Below are 11852 nucleotides of genomic sequence, written 5' to 3'. Positions count from 1 at the left end.
TATATATATATATATATATATATATATATATATATATATATATATATATATATATATATATATATATATATATATATATATATATATATATATATATATATATATATATATATATATATATATATATATATATATATATATATATATATATATATATATATATATATATATATATATATATATATATATATATATATATATATATATATATATATATATATATATATATATATATATATATATATATATATATATATATATATATATATATATATATATATATATATATATATATATATATATATATATATATATATATATATATATATATATATATATATATATATATATATATATATATATATATATATATATATATATATATATATATATATATATATATATATATATATATATATATATATATATATATATATATATATATATAAATATAATATATTATATATATATATATATATATATATATATATATATTATATTACACTGAAGGTATTTCAGAAGAAAATGTTTATTAAATGTTGTAGTTAGATATTAATATTTTTATATTCTATTTCTCTCCAGTATATATAATTTGAAGAACATGTAATTTATTGTAATTTTGATCTTAAATATTGAAAATTGATGTGAAAGAACTATTTCATATATTTCATAGTTGATGTTTAAAAGAAGTTTAAAATAAATTCTTTTTATTGTGAATATAAAGCTTTTTGTATTAACAAGATTCCATATATTGAACATGGTCTCATTTTTTACAAAATCCTTTAATCTGAAATATTCAAGCTAGCTTTAATTTGGAATAATATTGGTATTATGGCACACATGTATAATTAACTGGACTGATCTTATGATATGATTTTCTTCTGTTATATTGAAGCATTAGTTAAATTTAATTTTCTTTATTCTGAATTAAATATGAGCCGAAGCAACACACGCACACGCATACACACACACGCGCGCGCGCGCGCGCGCACATACGCACATTATACCATTAAATAATTGCTTTACAAATGTTATTAAAATAAAATTATAATGTAATAATGGAAATAATTAAAGTCAAACTGAATACTTGTGTATATTATAACGAAGAAAGATTTTTAATGCTTAATATTATCTAAATGATTTCATGCTGCTTATTCTTCATTATACTGCATCATATTGGATATGTGAAATTAAGAATTGTATATAATTAATCTATGTATAAAGTGGACTGATTCAACCGCCATAAACATAAAAATTTATAAAACGCATTGTTTTGTAAAAACGATTTGAATCTGGTGGAAAAATATAATACCTATAAAATTTGTGAGACTTTATATTTTATTTGAGAAGTAATGCTTTTTCTTTTATTTATGCTGATTTCAACAGTATCTTATGTCTCGCTTGCACTTATTATAATAACTTTCATTCGACTAATGAAATCGTATTAATTTTCCTTTTAAAAAATACTATAAAAATTCATTTCACTTTTGTATATTTCCTATGCTAATAAAAAATCTTAACAGTTTGGTCCATATAATACTTAACTTATTTAATACTTAACACATAACACTAGTGTTGTATAAGCAGAAATTAAAAGCTTTATCGCATCTTTTTTAAGAATTTTATATTTGTAAGAACTATTTATTTATATTGATACAGTAAAGTGCTACAAAAACCTTTTAATCTATATAAATTGTTGATACAAGTATGTATGTGTTTTGTAAATTTTATGTAACTGACATTATTTAGTTAAAAATGATATTTGAATTAATAACAGATCTTATTTTTTAAAAGTTTAATATACATTTTATTTGATTCATTGTTAAACATAAAATTTTAGAAAAAACAATTACTGTATTTTTTTATAATATGTATATGATATATTGACCACATTAAAGTAATTAAGAAGTATATATTATTTATTTTATTGTATCCTCATCATTAATATTTATATATTATCCTTATCATATAAGGTATAAGATATAAGCATTGAATAGAGTTACAATACTGCAACTTCTTTTTATCATATTCATAATATTTATCATATTTTATTGAAGTATCATTTATTTCTGAGTTATCGTTTTGAACCTTTTAAGAACTGTTTAAGAAGTTGATGTAAAGATTTTACTTTACTGTATCAAATGATTATCTATGCTATGAATTAATTTATCATAAAAATGGGGCAGTATAAAATTACTTTATAAGAATCATTAACGTAATTTTTGTAGCACAAAATAAAATCAATGATATTGAAGAAGAAAAAGAAGAAGGAGAATTGCATCTTGTTGAATATGAAGACACAGAATTAAAGAGAAGATATATGGAGGAAAATAACAATCTTTACGATTTTGACGATGAAATTGACGAATTCAAGCAACTGACAATGGATCTTGAACCAAAGTATCAGCAATATGCTAAATGGAGGATCTAAAACTACGTATTATTTGACTGCTTTAATAGTGCGTGATGGTTTTGTAAGAACACAAGTTCAGCTCATAGAGTCGTTCCAAGGAAATTATATTGTACAAAAGAAAAGATATAGGTAAATCTTATAAATGTTACTGTATATATATAGACAATTTGTAGTGTTTTATACATTAGTTCAGTTCAGTTTTAGTTCAAAGGTTTAAATTTATGAACAGAGAAGGTGAAAAAGATACAGGATCCATATACACATTCATGTGTATTAGGGATAATGTTAGTACGTGTTTGATTCTAGTCTAGAAAACAATTGATCTAATATATATTATAGTACGAATAAAAAAACAGCTATAGTTATCAAAACAAAGTTTGAGATCTAACTGTGGCTATTTTGATATTTCAAAATCAATTATTTAAATGTGTTATTGCTAACTTTAGCATTCATATGATTTGCACATGATCGGAAAACGTTGTGCATAATGTAGAGATGGATGTATATAATTGTAATATTGTAATATTATACTACTATGTGTGTACATGAGCGTGTATATACAACTTAATTAAACAATATATACACACTCATATTAGATGCACACCATGAAAAAATTGTTACTTTTGAAAGCAATTTGCGTCATTAAGGGAAAAGTATTACAGAAATTGTTATATGTAACATCAGATTTTTATTTATGAATTGTAAAACAATTTCAATATTGACATAATATATTTTTATTATATATAAGTATAGAATATATATATACACGTATATAAGAAGTTCTTGACTTAAACATAAGTCAATGCTTAGACTTGAAATTTGAGTCTTTGTTACTTGAAGAATGTATACTTGTTACATTGTATATTCGTAAAGTTTTTCTTTAATATGTTATTTCTATAAATATATATAGAACACAATTCGTTAGGGAAGAAGGAATGAAATTGACATGATATGAATGTAATTTTATTAAGCCATTGGCCTGTGTCAGGAATTTATTAATACTAATCATCAGTAACTCATAAATTATGTTTCATATATATTCGTAATCGCGAAATTTACTTTCGTACATTAAAAGCAGCCGATAAAATATTACATAACATAAAACTTTAAAGTATTATTTTATAATTAATAACGACTTTATGGAGTTCAAAGTAACGAGTAAATGGATAATACCTAATTATATTTCGTTGAATTTTGACGAAGCATTACGAAAAATTAAAAGAAATATTCAATAGTTATAGTTAGCTATATTCATATATTTCTTCAATCACGAAGCTCTATAACTAAAATTAAAATAAAAAGTCGATTAATGAATAGTACTGTGTTGATTTAGCGATCTTAAAAATATAATTATTGTAATTATTTTACAGATATGTATGTACGTACACGCATGCGCGATTCTGTACATTAAGTTCGCATAGAATTCGCGCGCATGAAATGCGTACGCTTACGTTGTGAAATGAATTATGTACAATTTATATATATTGAGAAGGAATTGAATTTATTAAGAATTTTATCACACCAAGAAATGAAAGAATAAAGATGGTTTACTAACATGTTGCAGTTCAATAATCTCATTAATTAATACACATCGATATTAATATTTGCACATACTAGATATATTTTTATTAAAGACATATGTAAGCATTTTACATTTTTATGTTTCGCTAAATGTTTAAAATAGACGTTATTTTGTAAAAATTCTTATTGTCAAATCAATGAATGATCTTTATTGATTTATCATGTAAATATGTAAATATTCTATTACTAAAGAATACGGTTAACTAACATTATGAATTAGTTAACATTTAAAATTAATTTTTTTAATTTCCACAGATTTTTACATCATTTCCGTTTCTGCTATACATATGAATATGATATGATATGCTTTCTACACCATCGTCGTAGCAACATGAAATTGTACGCGCAGTCGTGGTTCGAATGTACAAAGGAATCTCACGTATATATATGTATAGTAAAAACACCGATCTATTATTTCGCCTATCAAAAACAATTTATTATTGGCTTATTTGTAAATTATTGTCATTAATGAAATAATTCGAACAATTTATTTAAAATGGAACAATCTTGTCTAAATGCAATTCTACGAACGAATAGAATGTGTTCATAGTTTTGTGATTTTGGAATATTGATCGTGTAATGAGGAAGATTTGTGCTTCAAATACAGTTTGACTTACAAAAATAAGTTTTCGAATAGATCGTGAAATACTATAGATGCATATTTTTTAATATGGAAAGGTCGAATCATTATTTCTGATAGAGAAATTGCCTATCAAGAAAGAACATGAATGATTGGCACTGTTGATCATTCGAAGATTTAGTTTTTGTTCCTTGAGAGTCGGTAATATTATTATTAACTATCTAATCATTTGTTGAAGTAAAATTTTCTGTGTAAATTAAATTTAATTTGATGATCATTTTTAAAGAATGTATGAAAATTTGATTTTCATTGTGGCTGATTAGAATATGAAATTAACTATAATAACTAGTAAATTCATATATTGTAATTATTATTATATTTTTTCGCTTTTTAATATCAATTTAAATCTAAGAATGCTTAAATTTTTCTGATTTATTGAAATTTACATTTTTCGTGCTATAAATGTATATATAAAACAATGATATATATTGTGACATTGATTTATACACTGAAAATATATTGAAATATAAAGAAATATTTCATTTATATATTTTTTCACCAGCTGTTTCTGCCTCATCTTAGTGAAATGTATAATTGGCATGGCTTTGTGATAGTGAATAGTCAATTAATCGGATATTGGCTTAGGTCTTGATAAATATAATGTAAACAAGACACTTTTCTTTTATTCATGTCATGGAGAATATACTTTTTTAAGGTAAATATATTTCTGTTTTCAACTAACTAAATTAATTAATAAAACTAAATTTTTTAAGTAATAAGGTCGAACACTAGTGGACCTCCTATATTTGTTTTATACCTTGAATAATATAAATGCAATAAAAATCTTTCCAAAATACTGTTTTAGCTTGGATATGGTAACTATGAATTCTGAACAATCGGCATGTCGCCGAAAACCAGGTGAAAATAATGACATTGGAGGAACAGCTGATCCATATAGAAGTAGAGATAATCAAATAGATCAATGTAACAATCAAAATGGCCAAGCAGTTGACAAATCTCCAAGTAGTCCCACATATCATATCACTGCCTCATGTGCCGAAGATACACCTAATTATCTTGTGTATCAGAAAGTAAGAGAGAATATTTTTTTATAATTTTTAAATGTTCTTATCTTTAATTTTATTTGTCTGTATATTGTAGATGGAAGATATCGTAGAAAAAATGTCAGATGAAGTTACAGGTGTTCCAGTGAAAACGGTAAAGAATTTTATGACAAAAACACCTTCTGTTTTTACTGGTAATATATTACAATTTTATTTGATATTTTATTATTCTTTCTTTATTTTTTAATATGATATTAATGTACTTAATTTTCTTTATTATTTTAGGTACAGATTTAATATCATGGATGATGAAGGCCATGGCTATAGATGATCAAGGTACAATTAAAATATTAAGTATATAAACATTAGGGAAAAATCACAAAATAAAAGGGTTTTTGCTTCTGCTTTCAACTATTAATTATATTATAATTAATCATAGCCTTCAAAGTATAATAGTAGCACAAAGTAATAGTTATTTATTTAGCTCTTGTCTTAGTATTATTAATTGATTAAAAAAATGTAACTACTACAAAATAAGAGATATGGAATTTGAAGAAGATTACATAAAAAAATGACAAACAATTTAATTGTATAAATAATATTGAATGATTTAATTTCTAAAATGTTCTTTTATTGTTGATTTTCCCTCATAAATCATATAAAAAGTTATTTGATTTTAACTAATTAGAAATGTATTGATATGATAGAGGCACTTCATGTGGCACATCTTATGGCATCTCATGGATATTTCTTCCCTATTGATGACCACTGCCTTACTGTAAAAAATGATAATACTTTCTATAGGTTTCAAACACCATATTTTTGGCCATCAAATTGTTGGGAACCAGAAAATACTGATTATGGTATGAAAACTATTTTTTTTTTAATTTAGCATTGATTACACAAATGTATTTCTTGTACTAATTATATAAATATCAAATTATTTGTAAAAGAATTTATATTTAACTTTAATATTATAGCTGTCTATTTATGCAAAAGAACGATGCAAAATAAAACACGTTTAGAATTAGCAGATTATGAGGCTGAAAATTTAGCTAAGTTACAGAAAATGTTTTCGAGGAAATGGGAGTTCATTTTTATGCAAGCAGAAGCACAAAGCAAAGTCGATAAAAAGCGAGATAAATTAGAAAGAAAGGTACTGGATAGTCAGGAAAGAGCTTTCTGGGATGTATATAGACCAATGGTAATAATATCTAATTTTATTTGTATTTTTTGAAAAAGTATTTCTTATTGAATAATGATCACATATTTAATATAATAGGAAACTTATATAATTATTATATGTTCCAGCCTGGATGTGTTAATACGACAGAAATGGACATTAAGAAAGCATGCCGTACTTATAAACCAATTTCGAAGTTAAACAAACATTTAGGTATGACTAGTACCGACATTCCTTCACATTCAGGATCGTTCTCGATATCATCGATAGAATCGTTAAATAAGGAGATTGAAATGTTGAAATCTAGACTAGATAGATCGAATATAAAAGTCTCGAAAGTTTCAGAAGCGTAAGTAAATATCATCTTTAAATATTATCGAATATTATTGTAAATTTTTGCCAAAACTGTATGATGTTATATAATTAATTTATTTTAAGCAATATTAATTTGCTTAAATTACATATCTTATTTTTAAGTATTTTTAATTGTAATTATTTTAGTCTGATTGCATATTTTGAGCAGTATGTAGAGTATGATCCTTTTTTCATACAACCTGAATTCACAAATCCATGGATATCAGATAATCCTGAAATGTGGGAGCAAGAAAAATTAGCGTACGTGTATTTCTTAATTTATATTATACTTATTTATATGTACATTATTAAGATAATACATCTGATTTTTTTTAAATAGCAAAGAAATATCAACAAGAAGAGTAAAAAGATGGGGTTTTAGTCTTCAAGAATTGCTACAAGATCCTGTTGGTAGAGAACAATTTATACGCTTTCTGGATAAAGAGTTCAGTGGTGAAAATCTAAAGTAAGTTAATAGTAGGAAGATATTCTAATTTAGATAGTCATATTCAAGTTTTGGACTAGAATATCTCTATAAAATAAAATACAACTATAGAGATTAAAAATACAAATTCCTCGTTGATATACGTAGATTTTGGGAAGCCGTGCAAGAATTGAAAACATTACCTCAAAAAGAAGTTCAAAATAAAGTGAACGAAATTTGGAATGAGTATTTGGGTCCAGATGCTAGTTGTCCAATTAACGTCGATTGCCAGTCCTATGAGCTAACAAAGAAGCATTTACAAAAACCTGATCGATGGTGTTTCGACATAACAGCGGTACAAATTACAAACAAGATTTTACAAGTTAAAATTAAGAAACTTCGTAGAAAAGATATTTATTCAAGAAATTTATTGAAATATTAAGATCGAATAAATTAAATGTAATAAAAGCTTAGAAATAATAATAATAATGGAGAAAATAATAAAACAATCTTCTGTGGTATTCAATTTTAGGCGCACGTTTATCATCTGATGAAAAGCGATAGTTACTCCAGGTATCTTCGCTCGGAAATGTATAAGGATTTTCTCAGTGGCTCGAAGAAAAAGGTCAATATATCATTTATAAATTATATTTTGACATATTAGATCACTACTATGAGTAGTAGCACCCCGACACGTAGTAATTACGCAGTTATTAATATAGTTACAATTATTATAATTGTAATTGTTATTGTAACTGTTATTTTAATATTCCTAATGCTGTTATTTTAATTTATAAAAACAATTATGAATATATATATATATATTATCATCTTTACTGCTGCCGTCATCATTACCACTAACGTCGTTATTTGTCTTCATCATCGCCATCGTTATGGTCGTCTTCGTCACTATCATCTTTGTCTGCATTATCATTATCATTTAGATAAGATATTTTGTATAATATTTCATTACAATATATAGCTTATTGTTATGATATTATTTACTAATTTTGTTGTCCTATAATACTATTTGCATTCTTGTTATATTATTTAAATTTATTTATTTCAATTTTTTCGCAATTTTTGTACACAACATTTTTTATATGCATACACAGTATTTGATCTTTTAATAATTATAATCTTGTAGCCTGCTTTTTGAGATATTTGGTTTCCACTGTGACTTTGAGATTGTTGTGGAGATAGTTTTTTTATTTAGATAGTTTTTATTTAGCAGATTATTATTTGTATATGTTTTATATTTTTTCAGACATTCTTCAGTCTTTTCCTAATTTAGTTTTTAACTACTTTTTCACTACTGATGTATGTATCACCTAGCTACTTCAAGAAAAGAAATGAAAAATTATAACACTATATTTATATTAACTCCAAGCAAAAAATAGTACAAGTCGGTAACTAACAATTATAAAATATCAGTTTGTAGAAGGTTTGTCAATTTATTTAATGTAATTAGATGATAAAAATGACCCAAACAAATTGTAAAAATAATACTTAATAATATTAATGTTCGTAATTAAATAATTATACGTGATTGTGTATGTATATACTCAAGAATCACATTCAAATCTCTAACAGTATCTAAAGATTTCAAACAGTTCTTTTTGTTGGAAACAATTTTTTACTCAACGATGTCAAAAATTTAACTTCATTAGTTTATGCAACCAAAATGTAAAGTTTTTATATTAATGTTACATAATAGACATTATGAATATCATCAACATTATTATCATTATTATCGTCCTCGACATCACTATCGCTGTCAATATTATTAATAACATTTTTATAGTTCTTTATAAGACTTCATAACACTTATATTGCATATACTTAAAACTTCTTAAATAGTAATCCGCTGCAAACTCGAGAGTTTTGTAAACATTTTAAAAAATTAGCTTAAAAAAGAAGTCTTAGCATCTGTTAATAAAATTACATCCTTTGTTCAATTATTTCAGACTTCGGTAAAAGGTATTCGTTCTATTGTATCGTTCAGCGGGCGCAGAGACACAGCCACGTCGTAATCACCAGCTTAAAAATTTTTCATAAATGGTTTTGGGAATCTTTCCAAGTCTCGTGTTATGTTTTCGTATTCAGAATGATTCGAAGAGGAGACAATGCAGTTCATTTTATTACTATCACGCTAAAAAAGAGTAAGTATGCAAAATACTTTAAATCCGCATCTAGCGCAATTTTCCACTTGCTTCCATACAATTTTTTGTAGAATAATTGAGTCTCTTGGAAGCCAAACTGATCAACTCCATTTTTTGTCAATTTTTTAATTTTATTATCTATGTATACAATTAATAAATGTTCAATTCTAAGGACGTTTAAAGAACGGTGTTTGTAACATCATCTTCTACCTTTTATTTTATGGAATTGATCAGAATGATTCTTAAACAGCTCAGTGATAAATTATACCAAGCCCTGAAATAGGTTTTGTAAATAATTTATTCCAATAGACGTATTATTAGTACAAGCAAAAACTGTATAACTGTATAGAGCAATTCTATAAACATTTATTTATTAAATTACACGTCATTAATGATATTTAATTATTTATAATTATTATAATATATTTTTCCCAAGTATAGGTAGTCTAAATTAATGTAAACACTACAATTGTAAAATAATAATTCTACATGGAATTCTAAAGAGACTATCAAGAATTTCTCAAATATGAAATTTTGATAAGTTGATATTCCATCGACAAAAATTAATTATGTTCAGGTATGCATATGTTTAAAAGAAAAGAAAAAAGCATCTCAGATTATTAACTGTTACAACAGTCAGAAACTAAAATGCATGATTAACATGTAATGATTAATAGTACATTAGTAATTATTATACAATAAAATTTTACTAAAGCACATGTTCCACTATACTCTTCCATATCTTACAAAAATGAAATGTTTGTCAATACAATAAGTATTGTATTAAGTAAAGTAATTGAGATCAAATATTAAAAATATAACTCCTACATTTCTGAGTAACACATAACTCTTGTATGCCTTTGACAATGTTTAAAATCTACAGTATTTGTTTAAGATTAATAAAGAAAGAAACAATAGGATACCACACACCTATTTTCGTATCAATTATATTTTTCATGAATAGACAAATACGCCTGTAGTGACGAAAATATTATACGAAAAGTTATCAAGCATTTGCAATCTTGTAATATTTATTATATTAAAACGTATTGTAAGCCAGGTATATATTAGAAGAACAAAATGTAATTATAAATATAAGATAGTATAAAAAAGAACAGTGATGTATGATCTTTTATCTAGCAGTAATTCATTGACCCAAAATTTATAAATTGTGTAAGATTATCTCCAATTTTTTAACATTATTTAAAATTATCCGTAGTCTTTTTATTTATGATGTACGTAATTTAAATTTAGTATAGTGATCGATTGTTCCTGCGTGATCGCAATTAGAAGGTATTTTAAGGTAGTTTGTTAGGGTATTTTAAAGTATTTTTTAAAGACTATAATATTTAGTTGTTTTTAATAGTAAATTAATTTCAAAATATATACTATTCGTTCTATAAAATTTTTTGTTGTTAAGTATTTTTTCTTAATGGAATTAGAAAACTTTAATTTTATCTTTTTTAATGAAATTGAATAACAGTTTATATTATATTTTCGGTAAAATACAGTTTATTTTGGATCCTTACAAAGATGTAATTTACATAAAAGGAAATATAAAATGTCATATAAAAACAAATAAAAAAGAAATTTAGCAGATATCAATGATATTCCTAAATATCAATACTGAAAAGAAACATCAGGCATGCTAAAAGGAACATAAATATGATTCATGTAGGGAATCACAATGACTATATAATAGCACTTGAAATCAAATACATGTAATTCTACTTGTAATGTAAACCAATAGTAATTAAAATTATTTTCTAATTATTAATAAACTTAAAATATCATTTAAATCATATAATTACACATTATTAAAAAAAAATAATAAAAATACCATACTTAACTGCTGAATAAGTATTCAAATTTTATTGCTTATTATAATAAATAACAAATTTTGATTACAGTTCATACATAAATTTTAAGAGAGCAAACGTCTATGACAATAAAAATAGTATTTTAGTGATAACGTAAAATAATTGCAGTTAAAAAATATTTCGATAATTATTTTAGTATAATTTTGTAAAGTATTTTATAGTATTTAATATTACATTATTTAAAATTATTGTACATTAAGATTTCTTTAAG

At 24.1% G+C, this 11852-nt stretch overlaps 2 protein-coding genes across 6 annotated transcripts in view; both read left to right on the top strand.

Annotated features, from left to right (window-relative positions):
- Window positions 1–3969, top strand: part of LOC100745065 — a 12424-nt gene extending 8455 nt beyond the window's left edge. Inside the window, exon 11 of one of the 2 annotated variants that reach the window (XM_012390710.3) lies at window positions 2229–3969. In XM_012390710.3, the coding sequence (XP_012246133.1) occupies window positions 2229–2238 (10 nt within the window). In that variant the 3' untranslated portion in view covers window positions 2239–3969. Of the gene's footprint in view, window positions 1–498; window positions 741–2228 lie in introns of those variants that run through there. The other variant, XM_024370615.2, reaches the window with a different exon arrangement.
- A 389-nt stretch (window positions 3970–4358) lies between these two features.
- LOC100745185 (regulator of G-protein signaling 7) lies at window positions 4359–10896 on the top strand. Of its 4 annotated transcripts, none has more exons than XR_002947509.2 (14): window positions 4359–4775; window positions 5137–5289; window positions 5440–5665; window positions 5736–5832; window positions 5924–5974; window positions 6346–6501; window positions 6619–6842; window positions 6950–7170; window positions 7323–7436; window positions 7516–7641; window positions 7768–7954; window positions 8132–8224; window positions 9567–9761; window positions 10203–10896. XR_002947509.2 is itself a non-coding variant. In XM_003492791.4 (13 exons), the coding sequence occupies exons 3-13, from the start codon at window positions 5447–5449 to the stop codon at window positions 9630–9632; spliced, it is 1554 nt and encodes a 517-aa protein (XP_003492839.1). In that variant the 5' UTR covers window positions 4359–4775; window positions 5137–5289; window positions 5440–5446; the 3' UTR covers window positions 9633–10896. The 4 variants fall into 4 exon arrangements, 1 of the variants encoding a protein (XP_003492839.1); XR_001102608.3 differs by having other exon boundaries at window positions 10198–10896; XR_001102607.3 differs by having other exon boundaries at window positions 9833–10896.
- Window positions 10897–11852: the final 956 nt, after the last annotated feature.

This window comes from Bombus impatiens, unplaced genomic scaffold (assembly GCF_000188095.3).
Source record: "Bombus impatiens unplaced genomic scaffold, BIMP_2.2 scf_0852, whole genome shotgun sequence".
NCBI classification, from domain to species: domain Eukaryota; kingdom Metazoa; phylum Arthropoda; class Insecta; order Hymenoptera; family Apidae; genus Bombus; species Bombus impatiens.
The sequence above is the reverse complement of the archived record's forward strand: the minus strand, read 5'-3'. Positions and strand labels throughout refer to the sequence as shown.

What these genes read in the sequence shown, in the direction of transcription:
- LOC100745185 (XM_003492791.4), top strand. Translation starts at nt 5,447, where the DNA reads ATGGTAACTATGAATTCTGAACAATCGGCATGTCGCCGAAAACCAGGT. An exon ending in GTCTCGAAAGTTTCAGAAGC is followed by an intron (nt 7,171 to 7,322) that starts GTAAGTAAATAT and finishes TAATTATTTTAG; the next exon opens with TCTGATTGCATATTTTGAGC. An exon ending in TTCAGTGGTGAAAATCTAAA is followed by an intron (nt 7,642 to 7,767) that starts GTAAGTTAATAG and finishes TGATATACGTAG; the next exon opens with ATTTTGGGAAGCCGTGCAAG.